General features: G+C 44.3%; 1 protein-coding gene across 4 annotated transcripts; it reads left to right on the top strand.

Annotated features, from left to right (window-relative positions):
* Positions 1-23: 23 nt before the first annotated feature.
* Tgi (Tondu-domain-containing Growth Inhibitor) lies at positions 24-15871 on the top strand. 4 transcript variants are annotated; one of them, XM_070285147.1, is made up of 4 exons: positions 24-170; positions 734-872; positions 14358-14666; positions 14723-15871. In XM_070285147.1, the coding sequence occupies exons 2-4, from the start codon at positions 812-814 to the stop codon at positions 15541-15543; spliced, it is 1191 nt and encodes a 396-aa protein (XP_070141248.1). In that variant the 5' UTR covers positions 24-170; positions 734-811; the 3' UTR covers positions 15544-15871. The 4 variants fall into 4 exon arrangements, with proteins under 4 accessions (XP_070141248.1, XP_017036633.1, XP_017036631.1 ...); XM_017181144.3 differs by having other exon boundaries at positions 116-134; XM_017181142.3 differs by lacking the exons at positions 24-170; positions 734-872 and adding an exon at positions 7906-9322.
* Positions 15872-17384: the final 1513 nt, after the last annotated feature.

Below are 17384 nucleotides of genomic sequence, written 5' to 3'. Positions count from 1 at the left end.
TTATCGATAGTGCCATCGAGGTTTTAACAGCTCTAATAGTATGTATTTTGGATTATTTTTATTTCGTATATAAATAAAAATTGCTCTGTCCAGCGAAAATAGTTTGGATTGATCAGGAAAAACAAGAATCAGCTGTGAGTAGGACCACGACCACTCGGAAGCGTCAAAAGGTAAAGAGTTGTAGTTGTTGGTTCGAGTGGATGTGGGAACTGAGATGCTTTGGTAGCCGCAGACGCTGACCTGGCTATCTGGCTGGCGGCCTGCTTGGCAACAATATCACAGTTGGCAGTATTTGTGCTGCTGGCTGCTGTACTTGGTCATTGCCAAAATTTCCGCCGTCCCACCGCGCTCGTCATCGGCACGGTCTCTTAAACCTGTCCCAACTGCATCGTGCTTGCGCCACCAGCCCCTCCCCCACCGTCATCAGATGGCAACCGTTTGGCAGCAGGATTTGGCCGTACTTGTTTTCAAGTCAGTTGGAGAATCTGAGCGATGAGCCAGCGTCAGTCTTTGTTCGGTTCGGTTCGGTGGGGATTGGCTTGGTTTCGTTCCATTTACATATACGCCAGTGCAGCCAGGCTCCGCGATACACAGTATCCAGTTTGCGACCGCTCTCCGATGCGCGTGTGTGTGTGCACATGCCTGCGACCGCCCCCGTTCCCCAGCAGCCACAGCCATCCCATTGCCTCCGTCTGTGTGCGCCTGCTCATGGTCAATTTCTTTACATTTTCAGTGTGAAACTCATGCGGTGCAGGTCGCAGGCGGAGCAGCAGCAGACCACCAGACAAAGCCCACGTTTATAGGGTCCAGCATGGAATCGGCGCTGGATGTGCTCTTCAGAGCGGCGAACATGGTGCAGAACAACACGAGCGGTGAGTGAACTAGCGGGTGAGCCCTGATCATTAACCAATACCATTTGAAAGAGAAGCGATCGTTGTTGAAAGTTAACACCACTGACAACGCCAATGTGGCCACTCGAGGGATCTGGCCCGAGGTTACCTTTAACTCTAATATGGCTTTCACCTTTAAGCTGCTACCGTCAGCGCACAAAACCGAAATACCTAAAGACGTAGTCGTATTCAGCAGTGTGTCAAACAGGAAGAAAGAATTTCTTCCTATTCAGTCCTCCTTGCTTTCCTACCCCTGAACCCCATTCTCCTCCTAACGCATGACTCACGATTGCAACAAAGCCCCTTCATGGAGGGCATCTTTTCGTGCATAACTGCGATCGCTTACTCAGACATTGACCAGAAAAAGTCTACTGGCTCGGGGGCCGGGGCTTCGATATTGGGGTCGCTGGATAAACACCCAGGGCAGCACAGGATTAAGTTTGGGGCATGCAAAACTCTCGTCGGACTCTGTGCGATCGCGTAAATACTTGACAAATCCGAAATATGTTTTTTTTTCAAAAAAAAAAAAAAAGCACAAAAAACGACAACAAAACATTCCAACAAAATGAATTTGTGGCGCATTCCGATTCCGATTTTCATAAATGTGTCAAATGCCGCATTTTCGATGGCCACAGCGCGACACACAGACATGTGTCAGCCCCTCCATACATACATATGTACATAAATAAATACAACTTCGGGCAAAATAATAGCTCTGAAATATACTTGAACTTTTTTTGCAGCTCTAATTTTTTTTATTTTTTACGTAATTGTATCTGTTTATTAAAATTTGCATTAAAATTTTAATTTACATTTTTTTTAACCGTTTTTCTTAGAGCCATAGGATAGATATTCAGCTGATGTTGAGTATAAACATTTTTAAACCAATTTTTCCATTTTTAAAATTGTTTACACAATCGCTTTTGTTTCCTTAAGTTATAATTTAACAATTTTATTTTATTGTTATAATCAAACTTGTTTATAAGATAATTTCATAATATTTATATTTTGGGTATTTTTAATTTTGATTACTTAAAACAAAATCTAAGTAATTGAAAAAAAGTTACAAGTTAAAAAAAACGTGAATTTTATAGTTATGGAGACATGTACGAACCTATAAAGAATGCAATATTATATATATATCTATATTCTGACTTAGCATAACAAGTCGAGTCGATCTAGACATGTCTGTCCGTTTTTATGCGAACTAGTTTCTCAGTTTTGAAAATAAAAACTTTCCAAAAAGTCTTATTTCCATTGAAACTAGCTAATAGCTTCAATAGAAACAATCGGAAAATAATTATAAAATATATAAATATATATTAAGTTGCTTTTTTATATGTATCTACTATCATCTTATCGAAATTCTATGGTTTTTCATTTTCTACAAAATTAAAAATATTCTTTTTTAAGTTTTTTTTTTTTTTTGAGTGCTGCTGTATGCACGGCTTGAATTGTAAGTCCGATATACGGATTGAGGCAGGGAGCAGGGCGGGAACACTCTTATCAATAACCAGTGCCGTAGTTGCCACTGCGGCTGGCGATCACGAATCGTGGATGTTCGCATCTCACACATGTGTGGCGTACGGGTTTTGCATATTTTTCGCTGGTGCACTCGCGACATATCTTTAATACTTGCAATTTGCATTCTCCGAGCTCGCTGCTCCGTCCGTCACCGCATACCCCACTCCGCAGCAATCCCGACGACCGCCCGCCCCCAGCGCGACAAACAAGCGCACGAAGCGAGGCGACGCGACCGCGTGACATGCCAAAGAAATTCCCGGCGGAGAAGACTTCGCTCCGAGCCCGTATAGTATTTGGCGTGCTGGGGCGTAAATATGTGTATAATTGCTAAACAAAAAACAATTTGATTAGACATGTTCTCTGGGCAGCAATGTAATTGCACAACTCACAAATGGACGATAAGCCCGCGGCTTGTCCGGCGGCTCTGTTTGGGCTCTGATTTCGACCCAGTTCCCGATCGGAGCGGAGCGGGGCGGGGCAGCTGATAGTGCGCCGACGCGGGGCTTCTCACCCACTTCCCCTTATACTTGCATGCAAATCAGTAAAAAAGAGAGGGAGAGCGAGCGGGAACATGGAATTCCGATAATAAGCCCAATTTATGATTGTTTATTTACCCATTGGGAGATGGCTTTATCAGCCATAATTCTGAATATTTGACAAATTCCTCGGCCAGTATACATATATTCGTACATATGTGTATGCGTACAGCTGTCAACACACCGAGTGCGATTTATGTGACAGCTCCCTCCCGTAGTCAGCCAGAAGGAGAAATGCTTCCAATGCTCAAATAAATATTTGAACATCGCATGCGATTTATTCATTGAGGTGTCCGCTGTGGCCAACACTTTGCTGCTCAGGGCCCAGTGCCCAATGCTCAATGCTGCCGACTTTTTGTTATGTTGGCAGATGAGCTACTAGCTGCTGTAATGGGATTGTATTCGGACCGATTTGATTGATCGGCGGCATAGAGATTCGAAGTGCAGTGTCGTTAACCTGGCCATGATTAATGAATTTGTCATAATCGAATACGGCATTACGGCACGGATGGCGTTCTTCATAAATCACGCGTAGAAGAGCGGGCCCGATCTGCGCGGATCGGCCGTTAATTAAGCTGCCATTCCATTGTCCGCCAAAGAGCCCACTCTAGGCCATAATTAATAAACAAATAGTTACACAAATTGTGGCCTGTACCAGCGTGCGTTAGTATGTTCCACCGGCCGCCGCACAAAAGAAAAATTGTGGCAATTTCGAGCTTGGCCAGGCACTGCTGGAGACGGACACCGACCCCTGAAGGGGTACTTACGGGTTAGATCAGGGACTGGGGACTGGGGTCTCATCAGGTAATTTACATGGCCTTTCGATTCTCCGTTTTCGCCAGTTCCAACTCTGTGGGCCAACACTCTCTTCCATTTACTTGCAGCGACCAAACGGTGCGCATAATTGCCGTAAATCTCGCCCAGAAGAAAATCAAACAGCCAGCGAAACCAGTTTGGACGCTGGCACTGGGATAGGATGGGATTGGGTAGGATCGGGACGGGACGGGACTGGTGATGGCAGTGGGAATGGGGATGGGGACTGGCACTGAGATTTGGACTAGAGCACCACCTTTCTTTTTGCTACTGCTGCCACTGCCGAGAAGACTTTTGCACCGACTTTTATTTATTTACAAATGTAACATTTGCCTATTTGCGCGCTTTCCCAGCGACTCCAGGCAGCAAAGGTGCAGCGACAGAGTCCACTGGTGGCGTACAATATCCGAATATGTGTGTCTAAGTTGTCTCAGATTGGCGGGGAAGCGTTGGGCTCTAAAATTCAGACTCTTAATCTAAATACATATGCATAAAATAGATACATATATGTCGTTAACAACCGATTAAAAATTCGGAAAAATGAATTGAAATTTTTCTCACGCCTGATTTAGCACCGGATGATATTTTATAATGACAACTATATTTATGTTATTGTTAGTTTTGCCATTTGCCGTCGCTCCTGATGTCGATGTTGCTGTTTCTTCGTATTGTTTTTGTTGCTGTTCTGGACAATCAAAAACCAGTTTCTCTTCAAATCGCGCGCACGCTCGAGTTTTATTTAAATTTTGAACTGGTTTGCCGCTGATTTGTGTTGTCTCCGCTGCGTATATATTATGTACCCACTAGATATATACATATATTAGATTGTTAGATTTCACAAACAGCAACAAGCCCAGACTGTGCCTGGGACTGGGGACTGGGACTGGAAGTGCGGCTAGGTTATAACATAATATGCTTTGGTGGTATCGGCGAGTTCTGGACAGAACTCATCTCGTCTGTGTGTCATCATCTTTACGATCCATAAGGTGGCAAAGCTTCTATATAGAGGCGAAGATCTCGCTTACTTCCGCACTGCCATTACGGTGACCCAAATCGCCGGGAGGGGATCTCATGTTACTTTACCGACGGCCGATTTCCAAACAAAACAAATTTCAATTAGCGAAGCATTTTCGGTTTTGTTCTTTTTTTCAGCTCTGCACAGTCAGTCGCCAAGCTGTAAACTGAATATGTATCCAATCGATGCAGTAATATTAGGTTGCTGCTTAGCTTGTCATTCAGCCAACTCCCTAGAAGACCCAGAAGGGTAATAGCTTAGGAAATATCGAATTGAGCAACCTCTTGGCCAAATGAGAATCAGGTGAAAAGTGTAATTTCTCGGCTCAATAAATATGATTAGGTCAGACTTCATCAGAGATTGCTGCTAAATATTTTTACATATTTCCAATGTTACAGACTTTAGCCCGTCTTTTTTTCCCCAAATGTATGTACATAGTTTTCCCCACCTTGTGAGTGGTTATTAGAGCTCCCCTTGGATTTACAATGTTTGGATTCCGATAATTGGCTACCCATTGTTGTTGGCCCGCCAGTGAACTCTTCTGCCCTAGTAGTGTTGGTTTTTGTTGTTGCCGATGCCGTTGTTGTCATTGTTTTTCGCTGCTTTATTTTTCGCCATGATTGCCATTCGATTGACCTCGTTGCGCATGCGTGCGCATGTTTCACGCTACACTACAAATTTTCGCGCAAAACAACAATAGCGCGGCACCAGCAACAATAACAATAACAACATTAACAATAACCACGGGCCGAGCTCGCCGGATGATGAGTAAGCGCGCTAAAGCCTAGGAGCGCTGTGCCCGCTAGCTCACTCCACTCGATCCGTGCGTCTGTCCATTACTCAGCCAGCCAATGGTTCGAGCTCGATTTTGTTTAATTTTCGGTTTCTTCCCCTCGCAGAGACGTGCAACAGAAAATTGCACATTTTTAACGTGGATTAACAAACGACGATGGGGAAATGTGTACGTTTGTATGTACAGATGTATGGAGAAAAGGAAAAACAATGAGCTGGGAAGTATCGATCGATTGGCGGATGGCGCGAGATCAACAGCTGAGCTTGTGCAAGTCAGGCCAGGCCAAGCAGGCCATATGATCAGCACCCGAGTGTACGAGGCCTGGCATCAACTCTATCCCACCTCCCCGTTGCTTCGATGGTGCTGTTAATGCCGCTGTTGCTGTTGCAGTTGCAGTAGCGATTCATTCGCTCGCAACAGTAGTAGTTGTACTACAAATCGGGCGTAAAATTTCATGGGCCTGCTATTGAATTAAAAACGAGTTTCCTCTATGCTCCATGTTTCAGTTGGTTTTGCTATTGTTATTGCTTTCAGCTCTCTGGCAGCTTGTGTATGCGGCGCTTTATTGCCGTTTTCTATCTGTAGTTGTAGGGGTCTGTTGCTGTTGCTGGTGCAGTTGCATCAATGGTAGCTGCTGTGGCTGCCGTTCTGAATCAGGCCCACACACACCAAACTGCTGCAGTGACAGACCCACAAACTAAGCCAAACAGAGCCGAGCCAAGCCCAAAAACTGCCGCAAACGTGCAGAACACCCGACCTATAACAATACGGGTAGCAGCTATGAACAAGGCACACTGCAAGAGAATGGATAGACACACTATGCCGCAGTTACTTCGGTTTTCCCAATTTTAAGGGATCAACAATTTGACATTATATTTGGTACATAAAAATTGAATATGGTTTGCTTAAAAAGAAAGAAATGGATATAGTTTGAACTGAATCAATCTTCGAATGGCTACGAATGTAAACAATAACCAATAAAGGGAGCAAGATGAAGAAAGGAAATTTATAGTGCTCTAATTCCCATGTATATTTTTTAATTTTACTACATTTTTCTTGAAACGTTCTCTTTAGTTTTTACCGAACTTGATACTATATTGTATAATATATTAAATCGTAAAAAGAACAGTTAGTTTTATCATAAATAAACCAACGACACATTCAACCTGCAAATAAAATACACAAAAAGTGTTATTGCAACTGTGATATATCAGGCACCTTTACTATATTGGGTCCGGTTTTATAAAAAAAAAACGAAAATTGCTAAAGTTTCCGGTATGCGGTATTTTATATGTAACCCATTATATTATATAATGACCATATTTAAATAAACTGACTGTTGGTTACTCATCGTAAAGGAATACATTTATATAAAACTTCTTACGTTTTGGGTCTGTTGTTTGTTAATAAGTTATTAATAATACCAAATTTGTATACATAACATCGAATTATTCCGTTGTTCCGTCGAACTTTTCCGCAAAAAAAGCATACTTAACATACATATACATATGTGTGTATGGAGTTTTGCTCAGTTAAAAAAAAACATATACATATGTACATATGTTTGTTGTGACAAAAGTCTGGGTAAACATTATAATGAGCCCTGAAGAAAAGAGCGGGAAAGACAAATTAAAGAACGCCCACTGCATGTGCTGCCTGGATCCAGCCCAACCCAAGTGCCAGCTCACAGTTCCATGCCCAAGCAGAAACCCAAACCGAAATCCAAATTCAAGCCGAGCAGGCTCAACTGCGGGGCGCCGACCGTACCGACAGTGGCCAATTCCCAATTTCTGCCATTTCGTTACCCTTTTGCCCAATTTGCCAAGCCTGAATTGAATGGGCGAACCGCGGGAGGGGCGTGGCTGGCTGCCACATCCTACGGGCAGGCATGGACCCCTTTCCTGGTACTCGGCCAGCGCTCAGTTTTAGTTTTTCAATTACCAAATCAGCGAGCAAGCTCAGATCCGAAAACCGTCGCTCCGCCGAGAACGAATGGAGAGGGCCAGCCAAAGAGCCAAAACGGAAATTGGTAAGAGGAGAAAAAGAAGAAAACAACAGAATGGGCCGAGAGCGCAACACCAGCAACAACAGGAGCCCCAGCGACAGAGGCCGAGGGGAAGTTGGCGCAAGTGCAAATGGCTCTTGAGGCCCCAAGTCTACACCAAGCCGAGTCCGGTGGAGACTTGCCCTCGAGTCGAGAGGCGGCGAATGAGCGCAAACGAAGGCTGCCACAGAATACGAAGGCGAACACGAAGACGCAGCCGAAGCCAAACCTGGAGCTTTCGAAGATCAAAGCTGGCCCCAGTCGCAGTCTTCAAGTCGCCGCTCGCCGTTGATCAGTTTGAGTTTGTCCGTCGAAGCCGCCAGTGCGTCTTGGTGCTGCTGTCGCCAGTTCCAGTTGCCTTGTTACTGCTGTAGCTACTGCTACTGTTCTTGCTGTTGCTCGCGGTGTCGCTGTCGCTGTCGTCGTCAGTGGAACGTGCGCCGAGCTTAGTACGTGTGTGTCAGTGTGTGTGAGCCGTGCTCTACGGACGAGTTTGTAGGTTTCTTCTCCGAAAGCGAAAACTGGCGCTCAAGTTCAGTTGGCGATTTGTCGATTTCTATGCAAATCATTCCTCGGAAAAGAAACACATATAACCCAGAGCCAGAGCCGCCGCCATAACAAAGACGGCCAGAAAAAGAGCGTGCTATTTTTATTTTGCTAAATGTCGACTCGAGGCTCACGTCGACGGAGCAAATCAGCGGACACAGAGACGGTGACGGTGGCGGAGACGTAGACTTGCGAGAGACTGTAACCCGAGTCGCCGTCCACGGCAGGGAAGAAACAAAAAGCTAAAAAATAAAAAAAAAACAGACAAACAGAAACAGATTGTATCTGTATCTATAGTCGCGACTTGCGGTTCGTGTGCGCACATTCGTTTCGCTGCATCTGTATGTGTTTCTGTGCCCGCGTCTGCGTCTGCGGCAAAGCGCAAAAAGTAATCATAAACTAAAGGGAAAGATAAGCAAATAAATAAAAAGTCTACCGCTCCCAACCGCCGCCGCGGAGTACCGATAGACAGGCCGACGAAACCGAAAAGAAGAGCTTTACGACTCGCCGCGAGTCAGCTGAGTCGGCTTCGGCGGCAGCAATGTAAGCGGTTCTCCAACCAGCAATCGAGGGCCTGCAATCAGGAAGGAAGCAGTTTTAAAGAGCGGGAAGCGAGTGCGATCTTTGAGCCTCGAGCCATGGACTATCTTTGCATACTGAATGCCTTCGAGCAGAACTACTACAACCGCGTCAAGGAAATAGAACGCTTGGCCGCAGCAGCAGCTGCCGCCTCCTCGTCGTCCCCCGCCTCATCCGCCTCGCCCGCCTCCTCCACAGCCTCCACATCCTCCGCATCCTGTCTGAATGGCCCGTCAACTTCCTCGACCGCCTCCTCCACGGGCAGCTCGCCAAGTACGTCTGTGCGCGAGGTGGCCCATGCAGCCGCTGCTCTCGCTGCCTCTCAAAGATTGGCTGCTTATCAGGGCCAGGAACAAGGACAGGGGCAGGGAATGATATACCAGCACCACCGCCAGCAGATGGAGCAGCTCCAACAGAGCCACGCACTACGATCTGGCTCCGTCACTCCCCAGTCCCAGCCAGCCTCGGATCCAAACTCCTCCAACATGGCTAACAGCCTACTGTGGCAGCCCTGGCGCGATCTTCAGCAGGCTGCCGCCATGCATCACCAGCTCTACAGGCAGCAGCAGCAGTTCCAGAAAGGTTCGTTTTTCCTCATACCTCTGACATAGGCGGAATGTAAAATTTAACTTTGAAAAGTCTCTGGTAAAGTAAAGCCTATTTTATTGGTTGCAATATGTAGCGATTTCGAGTTTCATCATTCTCATGAATAGTGCAGATTTTATTTTGAGATTCATAAATTTCATTAACAGTAGAATCCCATTTTCCTGAGTATAAATAAAAAATAAAAAAATAGCTTAAAATTAAATGAAATTTGTTTTAAATAATAAAGTTTGCTGAGTTGGATTATCTCGACTGTTGAAATTCGAAGAATAACCTGTATATTGTCGCACATGTCACATGTCTTGCAATCTTCTGACCAAAATAATGAGGAAAATTAAGGAAAGGAGATATTATTGGTGGCCGAACCTGAAATAATCTTTGTTTGAAAACAAAATATGAACTTGGACTTAATCCGTGAGTTAATTTGGACAAAAAAAAGCTAGAAGACTGAAAAACTAAAATTTAAATTCTAGTAATTTCTAATAAACCAGAAAATTTAAGGTCCAGTTAAAATCTGGAGGAACGGATATATTTATACTGTGTTAAAGTTAAGACTAAGATCAGTACACAGCTATTCTAGAATACGAAGAATATTGGGGGCTCTAAAGCTCTATGAAGTTGAACAGACAAAGTTCAATTCTGTGTTCTGGTGTTGCCCAAGCTGATGCACCTGCTGCTCACGTGAAGGGAGCCTGGTGGGTGCCAACACAGTGCTGAAGTTCAATGGATCGGAGAACGTGAGGTTTGCCTCTGACCATGATAAGTACTCACTTTTCTGCTGTATGGGATCGGGTTTCGGAAGCGGGTTGCTCTGATTCGGCTCGGTTTATCTTCGGTGGGCAACGTGTGGCTAGGACGTGATGGGTAGGGTATTGGCAACAGCGGCAATCGGTCACGCCGGCTGCAAGCAGGGTCCGTCTTTTCGTCCGTCTCATTTCTTCATTTCATTTCGCTTGTGCGATCTGGAAAATTGGTAACGAAATTGGCAACACTTTTACTACGCTCCGCACCGGCTCCGTCGCGTTCGATTGGCGTCAATTGACACACACTCCCAACTTCCAGGCGTCACACACTCCCCGCCTGGTTTCCCCGTCGCCCGCTCTTCGTGTTAATTGGCGACATTGCACAAATCACACAAATGCTTTCAATTACATGGCGACGCCAGGCAAACACGAAAACGGCTAGAGAAAGAGCAAAAAATGAGCGCCTGTTTAAACATTAAACCTCCATAAAAAATGGTTGGGGAGTGCTGCAGCGGAAGGGGGTAGGGCTGGAGCCGAGGCTGGTGCTGCTGTGCTTGGCTCGACTCGGTTTTATTTTGCTTTTGTTAATTTGTTGACATATTAAAACCAGATTTGCAATCAACTCGGGCAGCGGGTAATGCGGGTATAGCGCTGAATGGTGGTGGGCAATGGGGGATCCGTAGCTTCGGGCATGACTCACGAGCCGGCACGAGAAATAATATAAATAAGGAAAATCGCTAGCGACGATGATAGAAAAATAAATATGTATAAGACTAGCAACGAATGCTCCAACAACCGGAGCAGCAACAACTTGTTTGCATAAGCAGCAAATGTGGCTGGTTCTTAATGTAGATTGAGCTTTTTACGTTCGGCACACGAGTATTGTAAATGCGTATGTAACAAGCAAAAGAAGGTTGTTCTTTAAAATTAACCTATAAAAAAAGTCTTGAATGATAAGAGATCAGATATGAAGGATTCAATTCTGCGATCCGAAATGTAGAATAAAATATTATATAATTCGAGTAGAAGTTTATGGTTTATTTTTCTTATTCTTCATTTAATTCTAGTTAAAAAAACTTTATTTCACAGTCGAGCCTCCCATTTTGTTTTTATAGATATAGCAGTTCGTACTACGTCATATAAGCTTGAAGATGTAAATAAGTTTGACTTGAGTTGTATGACTATCCCACTTTCCACCTTTGATCCGGGTCTTCTCCTTTCTTTCACATATTCTTGTTATCTTTAACTCAAGCCTTGGTACTGACATAATTGAGATTTCTTTTGGAACTGTAATCTTCTGACGTATCCTATTGACGATCAGTGCCGTCCTTGTTTTTTGAAGCAGCAACATGGGTCAATCCCCTTTAGAAAACAAAAATACCATATTTGTATACTAAATGTACAACTTTTATAAGCCATAGAAACACATTTCTTAAATGTTTGTTTTAAAATATTTAAAATACAATTTTTTATAATTATTGTCTGTGAAATAAAACAGAAAAGGAACTTCAGTTTGGCGAAGTTTTTATACCTTGCAGTTTGCAATTGGATCATTAAGGAAAAGTAACAAGAGATATACATATACATAATATGTGTAATATAATTATATATATATAATATAATACAAATTGACCATATCTCAAAGAAAGCTAAAATAAGTTGAAAAACAGGGGAGTTATAATTTTTTTTCTACAAATTTTCGCGATTGTTTCTATTCTCATAAAATTAACACACAAAAATAATACAAAATGAAATTTTCTTTAAAGTCTATGCAAATTGTCTAAAAAACAGGGAAGATATAATTTTTGTTGTAAAAATTTATCGTTTATTTCTATAGCAGCTATATGATATTGTCGTCCGATCCGGCCCGTACCGACATATATATCAGTGAGAGTAGTCAGAAGACTATCTGCAAAGTTGCTTCAAAACTGAAGGACTAGTTTGCGTAGAAACGGACAGACGGACGGACAGACAGACGGACATGGATAGATCGACTCGGCTGTTGAATATATATACTTTATAAGGTCGGGAATGTCTCCTTCGCTGCGTTGCAAACTTCTGACTAAAATTATAATACCCTGAAAGGGTATAAAAATGTCTTGAAGCATTTTGCAAATAATTACTGGACAATTTGTACTTAAATTGATATTTTACTGTTGCGTTATCTTTGATTATCGATATTATCGATATTTTAACATGAATAATCGGACTTTCCCCTCGATATACATCTCTTAGTCCGTGTCCAAGCGCAATTGAGATTAAATAATTTTATTGTGTAATAACTTTCATGCTAATTATCTGAGAACCGATTTTTTATAAAAGTGCCTGCACAGATATAGGTATTACATAGTCTACATGACTACAGAAGATGTTTCGGGTTGTTGTTACCAATTTTGGAAACCCTATAAGAATAAATATATGGTACTTAATGGGTTCTGAGAGGCCCTCTTCTGGCAGTTACGTATAGTCCATTATCCGTTGCCAATAAGTTATAATACCCCTCTACCGAACGGGTACCGGTTAGAGGTCTTACATACTTAAAGTCTCAAAACGACACTTGCACCAACCAAAAATGTATACCTTTCCAAGAATTGTTTGAAACTCCCCCGAATTCAAGTCGTCTTCTCATCGATGGAGCCCAGCTTCCCGCTGACCAATTAACCCATACAGAAATGGTACTGTGCCTGCAGTAAAAGCTGCAAAATAAACAAAAGGGCAAGGGTAACGGAGGTGAGAAGGAGAAAGGTGGAAACAGAGCAGAATGCGAAAAGAGGGGGAGCCTAAAAAAGAAAGCTCCGTCTATCCGCCGATCCCCAACAGACGCCGACGTCCGACAGCCGACAACCGACGACCGGAAATGTGCAATAAAATTTGAATGTTTCTTTATTATTATCATCATCCTCATCATCATCCGCAGCAGCAGCAGCAGCAGCTTGAGCCCAAGCCCGTGCTTCGCTCCCAGCCTCCGTGCTGTTTTGCGGCTGTTTGTTGGTTTTTTATACCTCGGCCCGCCACTCCTTCCCACTCCGGGCTCCGCACTCTACAGACCAGTTTGCCCAGCTTCTTTCTCTCAATCGTGCTCCTCTGGTTCTCTACACCGCACTGTTGTGGTCCGACTCCTCTCGTGACGCAGGCGCAGAAATAATAAATTGCAGCCTCGCAGTGACGTTGCCGAAAACAGGACAACGCTCTCGCCTCCGCGTACTCCTACTCCTCCTTCGCCTCCTCCTTTAGCTTTACAGCCTCCGGGGCGTCCATCCACGGTACGGCCAATGCGCCATTCATTGATTCATTCATGCATTGGTCTTTTGGCCCCCGACCATGATCTGGCTCTGGCTCTCTGCGCTGCTCAAAATGTGCAGAAGTCGTCCGACTGGTTTGTCCCTTCGATCTCGGCCGATGGGGATTAAAAACTGGGTTCTGGGACCTGGCTTCCCGCCGCCTGCTGCTTTATTTATATATACTTGGTTTCCTGTACGTTTGCCTCCGTGTGGATGTGTCTGCTGGTAGCCATCTCCTACTCCGCTTCCGCCGCTGCAGCACTGCGGCACATCCCGATTCGACGTGGCCAGATCCCGCAGCCCACGCAGCTGGCTATGAGTTGCTTCGGCGGGTTGTCCGCTTCCCACGCCAGGCCAGCAGCTCGCGGGCATCGCCCATTGGCAGGCCGGGCACGTTCCACCCGATGTTTCGCTCAGTGTACACCAGGCCCAGACTCTGACACACTCGCCAAACACACACACAGGCATAGACAAAACAAGTTTTCTCAAACCAATTTTTATTTTTGTGACTGGGACCTGGGACTCTCGATGATTGTGAGTTTTCTGTTGTTATTATTTATTTGCTTGGGTATCTGTATGTGTGCGCCGTGCTTTTTTAGCTGGTGACGGCGACGGCGATGGCGGGGTCTTGGTATAATAATTTCTGGGCCAGTTCCACGCAGAGCTTTTGGCAGAAGTTCATTCAAAAAGCGAAAAACTTAGGCAACAAACTCGAAAGGCACAGGCAACTGGGAGACAGAGGCAGGGCTCGATGGAGAACGATGGAGTTTTGTATGGTTGGCCTCGCCTCTACTCCATGTGATTCACTACGCCCACTCGTCGATGGCGGAGCATAATAAAACGAGATGATAGACCGCAAAAGCCAACACAAATTTATGGCCATTAATCGAGTCGCGATTTCGGCTTTAGAAATATATTTACTATTATTTTTACGTGTTATCCGGCGATCGATGTCTGACCCCCGCGTCCTGTCCATGCTTTTTCTTGCAGAGATGCGTGTAACAGCCAAAGAGCTGCCCACTACCAAGTGGCGACGGGAGCGGCGCCAGCGTACCGCCGAATACCAGGTCCACGACGCCGTCAGCAGCGACCGGGAGCGGGAGCGGGAGGATCGGGACATGGACAGTCCTATTGACATGTCGGTGTCATCCGGGACGTTGAAGCACCAGCTGCGCGCCTCGCCTCCTCCGCCCTATCGCGAGCCGTTGCCCGGAACCAACTATGCGGCCAACAGCAGGCCCAGCGTCATCACCCAGGCACCTCCGAAGCGGGAGCCGCCGGAGCAGGCCCATTCCTCAGGTAAGAGAACTCCTTCGAAGCGGTGCCGTCGTGAGCTTACATATTTTATCATGCAGACGTGGCGATGTCCGACATCGACGAGCATTTCCGGCGATCGCTGGGCGAGAACTATGCTGCCTTGTTCTCCAAGAAGTCGCCAACGCCCACGCCAACTCCAACACCATCGCCCGGCGTGACCCCTAAGCAGCAGGCATCTCCACTAGCCCACGGACCGCCTTCGGTGAGCTGCACAGCAGCCCCAGTGGCTTCGCACCTTTATCAGCAGCACCGTTCACCACTAGCCTTGCCCGTGCTGCACTCGCCCATTCTAAGGTCGAGACCGGAGTCACCGCAACTGGAGCTTCCACCGCCGCAGGACGAACCGCTGCCCCTGTCGTTGGCATTGCATCGCAACCAAGCGCCTCCGTCCCCGCCGCCCTCGGCAAAGGAAGCGGGACCAGCGCTGGCAATGACGGACAACGAGGTAATGGAGCCGGCCACACCTCACCACACGCCGCCCAGGTACAATACTCCGTCGCCGGCGTATGCAGCCAACAGCGTGCCAGGCGGATCCGTTGGGACGCCGAACTTGACCACGACGCCAACAACGACCCCGACCCCGACCCCGACCCTGACTCCCACTCCAACTGCAACTCCGAATCCGACTCAGCCGACCACTCAGCTTCCTACGACGCCCTCTATGCCGGCGATTATTCGTGTCAAGGCAGAACCAGGACTTGCGGCCGCTGCCGCCTCTTCGACGCAGACGCCGCCCGCCTCGCCCACATCATCCACGAACATCTCGATATTCACCAAGACTGAAGCCTCTGTCGACGACCACTTTGCCAAGGCTCTGGGCGACACCTGGAAGAAGCTGCAGGGCGGGCACAAGGAGTAAAAGTTCCCCAGGATACTGATCCCGATCCCAACTCAAGAGCTGTTTTTTATTATAAATATTTCAAACTACACAATTAATGTTTATAGATCTCATGCTGATGTGAACGGAAATTCTTCAACTGCGAGTGTATTACAAGTTTCTGATAAATATGATTTTATTGAATATTGATTATATCGATAATGATATCGGTAATCAAACGGATATATGATATATGTATATTGCAAAGTGTATACGTACAAGTGACAAAATTTTGTATTCTTAATGCTTAGTTGGTAGAAACTAATCCTTAATAATATACACCTATTAAAAATAAGTGAACAATCCTACAGGCGGCGGTCTTTCATTTTATTACACGGGTACCCGTCGGATACAAGGGATAGTTGGATACAGAGGTAGTCAAAAGTATTTCAACAACCAGAGAATTGTTGCATACCCCTTTTGGTTCTTATTTTTGTTGTTGTTGATCAAGAGGATAGACTACATCACAGAGTCATCTACAATTCCTATATGTAGTTGGTATTTAATTTTGTTCTTATTTTATTTTTTATTTTAAAGGCTCAATATTTTAAGAATATTTGGTCAAAATTTTACATCGATCATAGCATAATTCCCGAAGATATGTATAATTAAACGGAGGTCGTTTTGTGTGCAATGCATGAGTATCAAAAAATTTAAATCGCTCTCCTAAAAAATGCGATTTTGAAAATCGGTGTAAACGATATCTCAAAATCTACTGGACCAAATATGGAAAATAACTTCTTTAATTAATGCTCCAGGTACTCACGTCGATCTTTTTTAAATTTTTCATTTTATTATATTTTTTATCTAACAAATTAACTTTTTAACTTAATTTTTTAGTCAAAAATTAGGGGTTTGACTTCCAATTTTAATACATTTTGGAAAATTTTTCAAAATAAAAAGGCCACGTGAGTGCATGGAGACACTTATCCTTTAACTAATGCATCATAGTTTTTTATACCCTTGCAGGGTATTATAATTTCAATCAGAAGTTTGCAACGCAGTGAAGGAGACGTTTCCGACCCTATAAAGTATATATATTCTTGATCAGCATCAACAGCCGAGTCGATCTAGCCATGTCCGTCTGTCCGTCTGTCCACCTGTCCGTTTCTACGCAAACTAGTCCCTCAGTTTTAAAGCTATCTCAATGAAACTTTGCACATAGTCTTCTATATACTCTCACTGCTATATATGTCGGAACGGGCCGGATCGGACGACTATATCATATAGCTGCCATACAAATGTTCGATATATTTTTCGAAAAAAAATTATAACTTTGCTGTTTTTCAATATTTTTGCACCATTTTTTAGATGTGGCCATTTTATATTATTTCTGAATTTTGGTAAAAATTTTACGAAAATCGGACGACTATATGATATAGCTGCCATAGGAATGATCGGGAAATTAATAGGAAAAAAATTATAGCTTCGTTGTTTTTCAACGTATTTTTATTTACTCTGAGATATAAACTTTTGTTTATTATTCTAGAATTTTGGTATAAATTTCATAAAAATCGGACAACTACATCTTATAGCTGCCATAGAAGCGATCGGTAAATATATAAAATATGTAAAGCTGGGAATGTAAAACTGTAACTGTCAAACTGTAAACATAATAAGTATAGGTAAAATGTAATGAAACACTGTTTTGTGAGTCTTTTCAGCATTTAAATCTATAATATAAACATCGAAACCAATCTGCAAGGGTATACAAACTTCGGCGTGCCGAAGTTAGCTTCCTTTCTTGTTTTATTTGATGTTTTTGTGGACAATTAGTGGGCTCAGGAGATTCCTTGTTACTCGTACACCTGTTTAATTTTGTA

The sequence above is a fragment of the Drosophila kikkawai genome, chromosome 3L (genome assembly GCF_030179895.1).
Source record: "Drosophila kikkawai strain 14028-0561.14 chromosome 3L, DkikHiC1v2, whole genome shotgun sequence".
In the NCBI taxonomy this organism is placed as follows: domain Eukaryota; kingdom Metazoa; phylum Arthropoda; class Insecta; order Diptera; family Drosophilidae; genus Drosophila; species Drosophila kikkawai.
Note: the sequence above shows the minus strand (reverse complement) of the source record. Positions and strands in the feature narration are given on the sequence as shown.